Source organism: Mus caroli, chromosome 2 (genome assembly GCF_900094665.2).
Source record: "Mus caroli chromosome 2, CAROLI_EIJ_v1.1, whole genome shotgun sequence".
Classification (NCBI taxonomy): Eukaryota; Metazoa; Chordata; class Mammalia; order Rodentia; family Muridae; genus Mus; species Mus caroli.
Window position 1 is genome coordinate 82,998,349 of NC_034571.1, and position 14,500 is coordinate 83,012,848.

General features: G+C 34.9%; 2 protein-coding genes across 2 annotated transcripts; one reads left to right on the plus strand and one right to left on the minus strand.

Annotated features, from left to right (window-relative positions):
* Nucleotides 1-779: 779 nt before the first annotated feature.
* On the plus strand, nucleotides 780-1,715 carry LOC110289604 (olfactory receptor 4C15-like). Its single transcript, XM_021155886.1, has one exon. It carries the CDS (start codon nucleotides 780-782, stop codon nucleotides 1,713-1,715), a length of 936 nt encoding a protein of 311 aa, XP_021011545.1.
* A 3,720-nt stretch (nucleotides 1,716-5,435) lies between these two features.
* Nucleotides 5,436-12,917, minus strand: LOC110289558 (olfactory receptor 4C15-like). Its single transcript, XM_021155823.1, has 3 exons — nucleotides 12,716-12,917; nucleotides 7,603-7,710; nucleotides 5,436-6,414 (listed from the first exon to the last, which is right to left on the minus strand). The coding sequence occupies exon 3, from the start codon at nucleotides 6,369-6,371 to the stop codon at nucleotides 5,436-5,438; it is 936 nt and encodes a 311-aa protein (XP_021011482.1). The 5' UTR covers nucleotides 6,372-6,414; nucleotides 7,603-7,710; nucleotides 12,716-12,917.
* Between the last annotated feature and the right edge of the window lie 1,583 nt (nucleotides 12,918-14,500).

Here is a 14,500-nt window from a genome sequence, read left to right on the forward strand (position 1 = left end):
TGCTATATGAATTAATCTAATTTAGATTTAATTCATTCCAGACATTGAAGAAAATTTTAAATCTTTCCAAGACATCCATGTGCATTCTAAATTACATGTTGCCACTTCATCAACTGGTATAGCAGAGTGTTTGGATGGGAATTGTCAGACATGATAAATCAATTATGTTCTTCCATACATACATAGAATACAGTTTTAGGATGCCTTTTAACACTTCATACCAAGAAGCCACTGGAGAGTGAAAAAAAGCTCACACTTAAAAGATGAACTGTATCTTTTCATAAAGCAGGTTAATTTCATCTCTTATAACACAAGTAAGACTATTTTTTTAAAAATATTTTGTAATTTATCTCTTCAATTCTACCTGATTATCAACTGGTTCTTTCAATGAGTTTTCTAATTTTTATTCTAAACATCAATGGAATTAAGTAATATGAGTTTGTATATCAGTACACATGTCTGTTAAAAGTACTATAAACTTGTTTGAAGCATTTTTTTCTAATAATTACAGACTTAAATGATAACAATTTTGGCACGATGGAAGTCTCAGTGGCAAAGACAGTCGCCGTCAAGACTGGCCACCTAGGTTCAAATCTAAGAACTCACATAGTAGAGAGAATGTTGTTCCTGCTAATTGTTCCATGACCTCTACACAAAGACTTAAAGCACCTGCATATGCACAAACACACACATCGCAAAGAACAAAAAGAACACACATACATACATTAATGACTAAATACATATATAAATAAAAACTTATTACGATTGTTTTGGATATCATGCCAAACCAAACGATTGTAACAGAGTTCATCCTCCTGGGACTTTCAGAGAACCCAAATGTTCAGAAAATAGTATTTGTTGTATTTTCTTTTGTCTACATGGCAACAATTGGAGGCAACATAATAATTGCAGTGACAATCCTCTGCACTCCTGCACTGCTTGGATCACCCATGTACTTCTTCTTGGCATTTCTGTCCTTCCTGGATGCATGCATTACTTCAGTCATCACACCAAAGATGATTGTTGACTCTGTCAATGAAAGCAAAACCATTTCCTTTGAAGGCTGTATGACACAAATCTTTGCTGAACATTTCTTTGCTGCAGTGGAAGTGATTGTCTTAATATCCATGGCTTATGATCAATACGTAGCTATTTGCAAGCCCTTACACTACTCTTCCATAATGAACTGGAGGCTCTGTGGCACTCTGGTGGGGATAGCATGGGCAGGGGGATTCTTACATTCTATTATACAAATTATCTTCACTTTACAGCTACCCTTTTGTGGACCCAATGTCATTGATCATTTCATGTGTGACTTGTTCCCATTACTGGAGTTGGCATGCACTAACACTTATGTCTATGGTCTCTTAGTGTTTGCCAACAGTGGGTCTATCTGCATCATAATCTTTTCTATGTTGCTAATCTCTTATGGTGTCATCTTATTCTCTCTAAGAAGTCACAGTTCTGAAGGGCGATGGAAAGCTCTCTCCACTTGTGGATCCCACATTGCTGTTGTGATTTCATTCTTTGTCCCATGTATATTCATATATGCACGATCTACATCTGCATCATCTTTTGAGAAAAAAGTGGCTGTGTTCGATGGCATCATGACTCCATTGCTCAATCCTCTAATTTACACTTTCAGAAATAAAGAAATGAAAAATGCCATTAGGAAAATGTTGAACAGATTTAGAATGGTCTCGGACAAATTTTAAAATTTTACACTCACAAACCTTAAAGTACAGAATAAAGAAGTCCTTATTTACTTCAGCAAGTACTTTGTTCATTACACAGGAAAAGGAGACACCATTTTATAGATAAAGAACGAATATTTTAGGCTGAAAAACTGTCTTTAACTGGAGAATAACAATTGCACTATGATTTGGCAGCTTAGTTGTAATAGTTTGAATGGGATGAGACCTATAAGTGTTTGGGATTTGAAAGTGTGGTCTTCACTTAATATCTGTTTCTGTTTGTAGAGATTTAGTAGAGGTGGACTAGATGGGGGATATCACTGGGATGCTTTTTGAGATTTAAGAAGACTTTTTAATTTTAAGTTAACTCTCTGCTTCATGTTTGTGGTTTAAGATGAGTTTTCTCAGCTATAGCAGCTACCTGCTGCTAGCTACTTCTGTTTCTTCATCATTGACACTCTCTGGTAACATGTTCTCACTCCTCCCTATCTCCCAGCCCTGCCAAAACCTCTTTCCTCTATAAGTTGCTTTGGTCACATTGTTTTATCACAGCAATATAAAGTAACTAATATTGTCAAACAAAAATCTGTATTAGTTAATTTTATACTCTTATAATTCAAATGAAATGTTGCAAGCAAGTTTCCTATTAAATGTGTGCATGTAGCAATATTCTTTTCTAAATTTTGTTGAATTTAAAATGTGACTTGGGGCCCCAGGGAGTGGGGATGTCTGGTGGGGTAGATGGGGGTGAGGATATCCTCTGGGAGATGGGGAGTAGGAGGAGGTGTGAGATGTGGAACAGTCAGGGAGTAGACTAGAAATGGGATATACTCTGGAATATAAAAAAATAATAAAAAAGATTAAAGAATATTTAAAAAGTTGATGGGGAAACTAAAAAAAAATGTGTTCAAATTAGGAAAATCAATATATCAAAATCACGCCAAGTAAAAATTTGCATGAGATCCATATCCAAATACTTTGTACACCGATATATGTACAATATAAACATAAATAAAGTTTAAGAAGAAAATGTAAAGTATAAGGGCACTAATCATGAGAAATATTAAATCCAAGGTATAATGGGTTTGAGGACAGTAACAGAATAATGTTTGTTTCATATGCATTAAGAGCAAAATACACTTTAAATCATCTAAGTAAAATTAAATATATATATTCACTGATAAGTGGATATTAGCCAAAAAGCTCAGAAAACTTATGAAACAACTGAAATACCATATGAAGATTAACAAGAAGGAAGGCCAAAGAGTGGATGCTTCCTGGGTAGGAGAGGGGAGAAGGAGGGAAAAAATAGGGGGCAGGACCAGGTGTGGGAAGAGACAGGAGAGAAGTCAGAGGGCCAGGAGAACAAATAGAAATAAGTAGTGGTATGGGGAGGAGAACTTGGGGAACCACTAGAAAATATCAGACCCCAGGGATGTGAGAAGCTTCCAGGGGCCAATAAAGATGACATAAGCCAGAATACCCAACAGCAGAACACCTCCAGTAGATTGACATGGCCCCCAGTGGAAAGATGGGGTCATCCACCCACCTAAAATTTTTCCCCAGGAATTGTCCCTGTCCAAAGGAAGTTCAGAGACAAAAATGGAGCAGAGACTGAAGGAAAGACTATCTAGAGATGGCCCCACCTTGGGATCAATTCCATCCACAAACACCAAAATCTGACACTATTGCTGATGCCAAGATGTGCTTGCAGAAAGGAGCCTGGTATAGCTGTCCTCTGAGAAGCTCTGCCAGCACCTGACTAAGAAAGATGCAGATACTCACAGCCAACCATTGGTCTGAACCCAGGGATCATATTGGAAGAGCTAGGGGAAGGACTGAAGGAGCTGAAGGGGATTTAACACCATAGAAAGAACAACAATACCAATTAATCAGACACCTTAGAGCTCTCAGTGACCAAACCACTAATCAAAGAATATACATGGGCAGGTCCATTGTTCCTGCTACATATGTAGCAAAGGACTGCTTCATATGGCATCAATGGGAGGGGAGGCCCTTGGTACTGTGGAAGGTTGATGTCCCAGAGAAAGGGGATAATAGAGAGGTAAGATGGGAGTTGGTGGGTAGGTGAGGGAGCAAAGTGGGGGGAGGGGGTTGAGTGGGGAGTTCATGGAGGGAAGACATGGAAGGAGGATAACAGTTGAAGTGTAAACAAATAAAATGATTAATAAATAAATAATAAAATGTATTTTCCTGCTTAATAAAGTACATCACAGTTATTAAAATATTTCTTGCACCTGGGGAAAAAAAAACGTAAAGTATCTCTCCTTGCCCCATACACCATCAACAGCCACTAGGTCCTCAAATAAATATGAGGTCTTAGGAGCCTATCCTCCTATACCCCAATAGAATATTTATTTTCTTGGTTTAATCATGTGCAAGCCTTGTCTAAGTTACCACAGTTACCATGAGTTCATAAATGCAGTATGTATGACATTTCCACAAGAGAGCATTTCACAGCACCCCTATTTTCCGATTTTATAATTTTTGTCTTCAATGGCCTTCTATAAATATCTGGTTGTATTTTTTACTTGAACGCACAAAATTATGAACATTAAAATTACCAAAAATTAAAATGTTTTATGCTTTTGAAAATTGCTGTTAAGTGTGGTTTCTCCAATTTCTAGTCCCTGTGTCAGAGCTGAGAAATACGTCCTTACTTTGTCAGCATCTTAGGCCCATTGGTTCCAGAAAAGTAATATTCAATACGTTGCTAGGCTTCAATAGTAGAAGGCATTATGTATTTCTCTATAGAATAGGTTACAGAATCCACTGGAATCAGAAATTCACAGAAGAAACTCAACCATTATCAAGTTTGTCAAATCATACTTTATATGTTAAGAAATTAAAAATTAACTCAAATTGCAAATGTTAAGGGAAGAAGATAATTACTAAATTAAAATAACACAGAACACCTAGATTCCAGATTCTGTTTATTTCCCTTTATTTTACAATTCTAGGTTCTGATGATCACAATTACTATGGCAAAATATTTTCTGCATTTTTTCATATCTATATTTAAACACACTCATTTTTCAAGACATATTTTCTTAAAGCAGAGATTGAATAGCAAGCATACTTATATCTAAATTTCTTCTTCTTTATTTGTTTTGTTTTTAGACTTATGGAGTATTAGATTTTAAATGGCTTTATTTTTCATTGACAATACTTAGAAGTCAATTTATAGTGAAAGCATGGTCAATCAATTTTCAATCCTCATTGTTAATATATTTTCTATAGAATGGTACTATGGTCTTCAAAAGAATGAATAAAATTTTAAAGAAGCATAGCAAATATTGACTCCTTTCTTCTTTATATATTAACAATCTCAAATATAATTATGTAATTTCCTGTGTGTGTGTGTATGTGTGTGTGTATGTGTGTGTGTGCATGTGTGTATGTACAGTGGTAGAGGAGAGAGTACATATCCTTGAACATGTGTACAGAGTACAAAGGAGTGAAATAAGTATCTATAAATAATCTCTAATATATTATTTCCTTGAGATAAAGTTTATATCAGAATTTTTAGATTCTTATTTTAAATAAAGTCCAGTGTACCCACTGGAAACTGACTGTGTCCATTTCACCTGTACTGGGTTTCAGTTTTGATAACATGTCTGGCTTTTGCATGATGCTAGGAATCTAAAATCAGTTCCTCATGCTTACACAGGAAGTACTCTTACATACTGAACAATCTACCAAGTGTAATAATTTAGTATTTTAAGATGTACCATAATCCAATATCAATTTCTTCCAAATTTTCCTTATGGAATTCTTCATTTCCTTATTCCTGAAAGTGTAAATCATAGGATTTAGCAATGGTGTCAGGATAGTAGCAAATAAAAACATGTTTTTTTCAGAAAAAAAGGCAGATGTAGGTCGTGCATATATTAATATGCATGGAACAAAGAACAAAACCACAACAGTAATATGGGACCCACAAGTAGATAGAGCTTTACGTCTCCCTTCAGAACTGTGGGCTCTCAGAGAGAACAAGATGACAATGTAGGAAATAAGCAACCAGGAAAAAATAATGATGCAGAAAGACCCACTGTTAGCAAACACCAAAATGACAAAAATATGTGTGTCAGTGCAGGCAAGCTGCAGTAATGGAAACAAGTCACACAAGAAATGATCAATCACATTGGGGCCACAAAAGGGCAGACACAAAATGAAGATAATTTGTATGGTAGAATGCAAGAAACCTCCTATCCAGGCCATCCCCACCAGAATTCCACAGAGCCTCCTGTTCATAATGGAAGAGTAGTACAAGGGCTTACAAATGGCCACATAGCGGTCATAGGCCATGGATATCAAGACAATCACCTCTACTCCAGTAAAGAAGTGCACAACAAAGACTTGTGCCATGCAACCTTCAAAAGAAATGGTTCTCTTCTCATAAAGCAAGTCCACAGTTACCTTTGGTGTGATGACAGAGGAAATGCATGCGTCCAGAAAAGACAGGGATGCCAAGAAGAAGTACATGGGGGAGCCCAGAAGTGCACGACTACATACGATGGTTACCACAATTATCATGTTGCCCCCAACTGTTGCAATGTAGATGAACAAAAATACAACAAATACTATTTTCTGAACCTTTGGATTCTGTGAAAGTCCCAGGAGTAAGAACTCAGTGACAAAGGTCTGGTTTTGCATAATTCTCAACAATACAGTCAAACGAAATTCTGTTCATCTATATCTGTAATTGTGGAAAAAAATGATTATACTATAAATAAGATTATACTATTACCTTGCTGGTACATCCTTACATGAAATTCTCTTCATTTATTTTTTACAATTAAAACAGAATATTTGAAATATTTAAGGGCATTGTTGATTATTATATAAATTGAGGTAGAAAAATTATTTTGAATACTTGAAATAGTCACATTTTTAATATTGGGCAGGAATACATCTAATTAGGTTATAGAATAAAAATAATTCATCTTCAAATTGTGAAATTATAATGGATATTTAAAGTAAAATATTGAAAGAGATTTTGAGTCTATACCCTAATTATAAACCAAAGAGCACAACTTATTCTTCTTGTCCTCCTTCTGTATGGAATGAGGATCAGATGTAGAGTATAGAGTGACTGATCTAGCAGTACCTTTTACCAACAGAAGGACAGGTACAATCTGTTTTAGGGTATATTTGGAAATCCTAGATATATTGAAATTGTGTTTCAAAGTATGAATTGGACTAGAATTTCAGAAGAATGAATCTATTCTTCATAAAACAGAAAAGACTATAGCATTACATGTGACATATCTGTTGAAGGAGTTGAAATTTCATATTTAGGATATTATTTTAAATGTGACCAGAACTTTAGAAAAATTATGCTGTTGTCATGACAACTAGTTGAAAGAATACACAAAAAGTCACTACTCACAATTCAATCCCCTAAATCAATAGTGTCAAAAGTTAATGCTCTTTTTTTATTGGTACAAAAGATTCAGTACAGGTTATAAGTTTAAAGAAACAACTGGAGCATAATTGGGATTTTAAAAGACGCTGTAACTCTTCTCAGGATCAACAAGGGCAAGCAAACCATTTTTTTTTCTCAAAAAGAACATATGAGTAGGGGTAGCCTTGCAACAGGGTCCCTTTTTTATTAAAATATCAGGTTATATATAATGTCAATATGTGAATGTCACATCTTCCTTAAAGCAATTGAGTAAATGGTGGAGAATCAGAAGATAATGAAGTCATCACCAACATGCAATTGTAGAAAGCTACATAACTGAAGAAAAGAAATAATTAACTGGTTGTAATTTATAGCCTTGAGACTTATTTATTAGACATTTATACAATCCTATCTCATTTGAATAATTATAAATCGATAAAATATATGGCTTAAAATTACACAAATTAATTGCAAACTTACCTGGTAGTATTTAAGCATGACCAAAAAGGCCAAATTTAAAAATGTCAAAAAGTTCATCATGGTAACATTTCATTACAAGGTGGATACAATTAAATCATTTGAAAACAGCTGCATTACAAACAGAAGAAGCTTCCATTAATTATTTAGATAAATATTACAGCTCTTGGATTGTTACATGCGTCTTCTGTATACGCAATCAAAATATATCAACAAAATATAATTTTGTATATGAATATATGCATGTATCGGTATATAAATGAACATTTATAGCAATTGTTAAAATCGGTGAGTAAAAGAATTAAGTATATGTACAAAGAACTAAGTACATGGCAGGTTTATTGTTTGCAAAGTAAAATAAACAGACAGAATTCAACATATAAAATTCTATCACAAGGATGTGCACAAGTTTATTGTAAAACAGCATTTATCTTGATAATCTTAGATCACTTCTTTCATCAGCATCTGAACTCTTTATCAACTCCCAAATGAAAGCCAACTATAACAAATAGCATCCTAAACAAAACGAACCATGTATGGTTACTAAACAATCATCATTTACAATATACAAAGAAGACCACTATAAAATTATATAGAATTATATAATATAATTCACCAGTTGTTATTAAAATCTAAAACAGGGTAGATGAAGAACTTCCATGAATAAGGAGGTAGCAACAACCATACATGAAATATCAAAATGAAACTAAGCATTTCTCACAGGAGGATAGTTTGATAGGACTCTCTAAGATAGAGTCTTGGGTGATGGCACTGAAAGGAATGCAGGGAGAGGAAACTTATCAGGATGTACTGTACATGAGAATAAAATATTAAAACATTACATGGTTTCAATGTATAATAATTTTTAATGTTCTTAGTATATGAGAGTAATAGACAGATATCAAGTTTCCAATATAAAATGATAATCAGTGGTATAGTATGAAGCCCTTCATATACATTCACAGGTACTCATAAATCAGATAGTTTTGTTGTGCAAAGACAACCAAACTGAACAGGATGCTCCAATGAAAACAGACCTTACGCTAATTTTTAAAATTAAGTAAATCTTAGCTTCATTTTCTAGTTCTACTTAGCATGGCTATTAACACCAAACAAAATGTCTGTATTATTTTCCCAATGAAGCTATTTCCAAACTTACAGGATAAACCTATTGTAAAAAGAGTACAGTTCATGATGACATAGTTGTGGTTTTTAGATTAGATATTAATTGATATAACACAAACTGTGGTAAAAACAGAATCACAATTGTTTTTGCACCACGTGGATGAAACTTAAAAAGTCCGCAGCTAGTCATAATGCAGAAAATAGCTCACTGCAGGTGTTCAATTTAGCCTGATACATCTACAACATAATGAGTTGTAATATAATATAATACAACTCATAGACCCAGGACTCAGTGACCCCTGCAATAGAGTGGGGGAGAAATTTTGTAAGAGCCAGAGGTCCAGCACAACTACTAGAAACTATTACCTTCTGAATGGTCGAAATCTGAGCTAAATTGGATAAAATTAACACATCTATAGTTAATTAATAATCGTTATTAATGCATGCATAGTAAAGCAGTAGGCAGTATTAAGAAACCCCACACCTTTCTATAATGTCTTAAGTCCATGAATTTGAATGTAGAGCAAATTAAGTCTGGGTCTAGTGTGAGGATTGAGAACAAGAGATAGAGACAACTAGGATATATTGTATACATGCATGAAATTCTCAAAGAATAACTAGTATATACTTAATGAAAGTTAGCAAAACAGTTTTATGCATAATAGGATCAGAAGCAAAATGTTATACATGAAACATTTGGTCCATTTAATACAAGATGTAAGGTCACTATTTTGACGAGGGATTGGCAACATCTGTTATAATCCAGCCTGGACTGAAACTCGTCATGTAACCTACAATGACTGTGAACTCCATTCTTCCCCTCTTCACCTCCAAGTGCTGAGATTCCAAACTTATGCTACCACAACTAGCCAGATCCACATTTTTATAAACATATCACACAAACTCTAAATAAAAAGAATATAAGAATATCAATGTCAGTGTATTTTAAACAGTATCTGCATATACAAACAGATAAAATTCTGAATCATTAAAAAGATTTTTCTTTAAGATGTATCTTTAAATAACAATTAAAAACTGCACCAAATTAATAATTAACTTGATTCAATAATTTAATACATTTATAAACTTATTTTTTCTTTGTTTTTCAAATTCTTCAGTCAATGGCTAAAAAACATAAACAATTATAGAAATAAAAGCCTATAACTCCAATTACAAATTTTGAATTAATTTAAATAAATTTCAAAATTAAAGTGTAATTGTGAAAATAAAAGCACATTAAGTAAGTTTACTTAGAATATGTCAAAAATATTGAAAACTAGCTTGAATATTTTTTATTAGAGGTTAAGAGCACTTTTTTTCTCTTGTAGAAGACCTCGGTTTCTCTCCTCCCACCTTTATATTGTCTCACGATGATCTTTAACTCCAGTTCCTAGGGTCCTCGCATGACCATCTTAAATACCAGACACACACTTGGTACACACATGTGTGCCCACTCACTCACAAATAAAATAAAAATAAGCCAATCCTTAAAGGTACTAGAAACATAGAAATATCTAAAAGATTGACAATGAGGATAATTATGTAAGATTATTGTAAATTATTTTCATATGATACTGAAATAAAACCCTGGTAATATGAGACCATCAAAGAAAGTATTTTAATACTATCTTAATTAAAAATAAAATTAAGTGTTCATTTACAGATATTTTAAACATACCTTATAATTTAGAAAGAAAAACAATAGGATCTTTGGGTTGTATTTCGGCTAAAAGAGTCCACCTCCAGTAAATCGGCACGGCCCCCAGTAGAGGGACAGGACCACACATGCATCTCAACATTTTTAACCGAGAAATATTCCTATCCAAAGGAATAGCAGGAACAAAAAAAAAAAAAATGGAACAGAGACTGAGGAAAAGGCCAGACATTGCTCCACCTAGGGATCCATCCAATCTGCAGACACCAAACCTCAACACTATTGCTGATGCCAAGAAGCACTTGCTGACAGGGACCTGATATGGCTGTTCCTTGACAGGTTATACCAGCACCTGTCTAATACAGATGAAGATACTTATAGCCAACCATCAGACTGAATTCAGGGACCCCAATGGAAGAGCTAGGGGAAGGACTAAAGGAACTGATAGGAACTGCAACCCCGTGTGAAGAGCAATATCAACTAACCAGTCCACATGGGGCTCACAGAGACTGAAACATCTACCAAAGTGTATACATGGAGGGAGCCAGGACTCCAGATACATATGTATCAGATGATGGCCTTATCTGACATTAATAGGAGGGGAAGGAGGTTTGATTTCCCCAGCATAGGGAGATGCTAGAGGGGTGAGGTGGGATTAAGTGGATGGGTAGAGGAACACCCTCAGAGAGGCAAGGGAGAGGGAGGAGAGGGAGGATAGAATAGGAGTTTGGTGGAAGGGTAACTGGGAAGGAAGAAATCTAATAATAAAGGGAGAAAACTAATAAAATGATTAATCAAATAAATAAATAAAATCTACAAAATGAAAAATAGGCTCTTATAATAAATATGATGTACTTGAGGTCAAAATACTCAAAATTGGACATCCAGATTAAAATTCATGATATCACATTTTCTTTAAAGATCTTTGGGAAATGATGAACTTTCCAGATGTTATACAGTTTTCAGAGGTTATAGAGTTGGTGAACTGAAATAACACAGCCTTTTACATCAACACTTAAGCTCTGTCAATCTTTCCATAAAAACCTTTACTATAGACCCTAACCATTTTTTAACTCCATGCAATCATCAGTTTCAAATCCATATACTCCTCTAGGGATTATTTCATTTTCCTTTAATTTTTCCTAAAACGGTGCATGGTCTTTTCTCTAATAGTCATTCTATTGGATAATCTAAGGCTGTTCCTGTTCCTAGTCTTACTCTGGGGTCTCTCACAGCAGAAACCTTGGTCACTGATCTCCTCCCTGAGCAGTGGCCTTGGGACATATGTCTTAGAGTTCTCTACAAGCCACTTTAAAATTTACTCAGCATTATGAGGCAGAATCCTACTGCTGAGGTGAAATTTAATAAACATGGTTGAATCGGATTTAACTCTGTGACTTGAGTCATGATTTTCTTTTCTTTGCAAGTAACATAGATTACTTTCTATTTTTGGAAATAGAGCATTTTATATTTACTGTCTGTAACTCTCTATGCACATCTGCACTTCATTTTATCATGTGCCTAAATCAATGTTCTTCACACGCTCATTGGGGATACTACCTATCAGTTCTAGCCTCATAAAGGTGTATAAACAAGTAGATTGCACAGATATGTGGAAAAACTTTTATTGGAAAGTACAAAAATGAACTCATGTTACATTTCTGAGTTACATGGTTTCAATTTGAAAAAAACACTGAAAGGTATTAAAGTTGATTAAATTGAAGAAATATGTTCAAATTGAATTAAGGGAAGGAACTGCTTTGGAATGAAGAAAAGAAAAAGAAAGGAAAGGGAAAGGGAAGAAAACAGGAAGGAAAACGGAAGGAAACAGGAAGGGAAAGGGAAAGGGAAAGGGAAAGGGAAAGGGAAAGGGAAAGGGAAAGGGAAAGGGAAAGGGAAAGGGAAGGCATTTGTAATTTAAGATCTCTGTTGAGCACTCTGGCACTTGTACCATTATTATATGTGACTTGCTGCTTTCTAGGCTTAGCATGAATCATTTTATCTATATCTGTTTCCATTGATTTTAATCATATAACTCTGCTGAGGTAAGGAATTTTAGCAAAAGAGTTTACACAACTCTCTTTAGGTGGGAGAAGGTGGGTGGGTTCCCTCATAGAGGCAGGAGAGAGGGGGATGAGATGGGGGTTTGCAGAGGAAAAACCAGGAAGGGGGACAACATTTGAAATGCAAACAAATAAAATAACCAATAAAAAGCAAAAAAAAAAAAAAAAAAGGAATACATTTACAGAGCAGATGAATTAGAGTTTCCAGATCACAACATCCAAATGTTATCACTTTATCACAATTTAAAATCATCTGTGAGGGTGAAAATTATACCTTTTGTGATTTTCCATGGATCAGTTGTGTGAAAAATCTGATGAGAGCCATCTTCTAATTTCTATTGCAGAGTGCACATTCAGTGGTGACAAAAAATACTCTGCTGGCAGAGAATTAAGGACAAGGCTAGCAATGGGTATGGGTAATATTATCTCTGCTTCACAAGGAGTTTATTCATCATGATCTCCAAGTAATAGAAAAAATGAATGCATCAAAGTTCCTCCTTCACTGCAATAGGAATTTAAAGATATTTCTCTGAGACATCACAAATCTATGAAATTGATTATGAATACCCTGGGGTTTTGAAAATTTTCTGCCCTCATGAGATTCCAAGACATAGTTCTGTCCACCTTTTCACTCCCTTCACTGGTTAATAATACTTATTAAGCACCTCGAAAGTTAGGCTGTACTTTTAATTTTTTCTGTGAATTCTATTTAATAATGTTCTTACCATGGTTCAGGAACAAACCCTATTTAATAACATGGAATATGGTATTTATGTTCTGGTTTTAAGCAAATTTCCTTCTGTCACAGGCATTTTTTAATAAATCTGTAAATTAAACATATATTATTTTGGGAAAACCTAGAAAGGTCATGGTGAATAAACTCCTTGTGAAGCAGATAATATTACCCATACCCATTGCTAGCCTTCTCCTTAATTCTCTACCAGCAGAGTATTTTTGGTCACCACTGAATGTGCACTCTGCAATAGAGATTAGAAGATGGCTCTCACTAAAGAACATTTTCTGTCTAAATATATAAAGAAGTATATATTAATAGTAACATTATATATTTCCTATAAGAATGCTTTGTTTTTATGTATGTTTAGACAATTCATATATGTATTCATAAAATTATTATACTATTGACCACTAATACCTCTCTCTCTCTTATACCCCTCCCATTAGTGCTGACCCTTTTCCTCTTCCAACTATAAAGAACCACACCCATGCCTTTAAAAAGACAGTTTTTAATTGGAGTTACTGGAATGATGATGGATATGGAGTTAATTACCGGAGCAAGGGAAACTTACTGGTTAAAAAAAATGACACCCTTTCACCAGCAACAACTACCTGTCTATACCATCCCAGCAACAGGTGGAACCTCACAAGTGCCTCTATTATCCAAGATGGAGTGCTGAATCACCCAGACTTGTACAGATATACACAGGCAATGCCTTCATTATGTCAATAGTTCACTCATATTCAGAAGAAAACATATCATAGCACTCCTGCCTACCCTTCAAGTCCTATAATTGTTTCTGACTATGGTATTCACAGGTCTTGGAGGTGGTGATATAAATCTGCTCCATTTAGGAGTAAGCATCAAACAATTATCTCCTCAATCCTTTCAAGAGTTGTATGTCTCTTCACCAACACCTCCTTGCTGCAAAAAGAAGCTTCTCTATGCAAGATTCAGAGATGTAGTAGTTCATGTGTATAAATAGAAATATTCAGGTGGCAGATTGATGCCTTGTCTATTTAGCAAAACAGTCACAGCATACTCCCACCAAGGCCTGTGACTTCACGCACCATAGGCTTTCAGAATGTTTACATCACGAATATGTATTCCCTCTTATGCAACATGCAATCTAAAGATGGTTTGTAGCCAGGCGTGGTGGCACATGCTTTTAATCCCAGTACTCTGGAGGCAGAGGCAGGTGGATTTCTGAATTCGAGGGCAGCCTGGTCTACAAAGTGAGTTCCAGGACAGCCAGGGCTATACAGAAAAACCCTTTCTCGAAAAAAAACAACAAAAAAAAGATGGTTTGTTGCAAATCTGAAT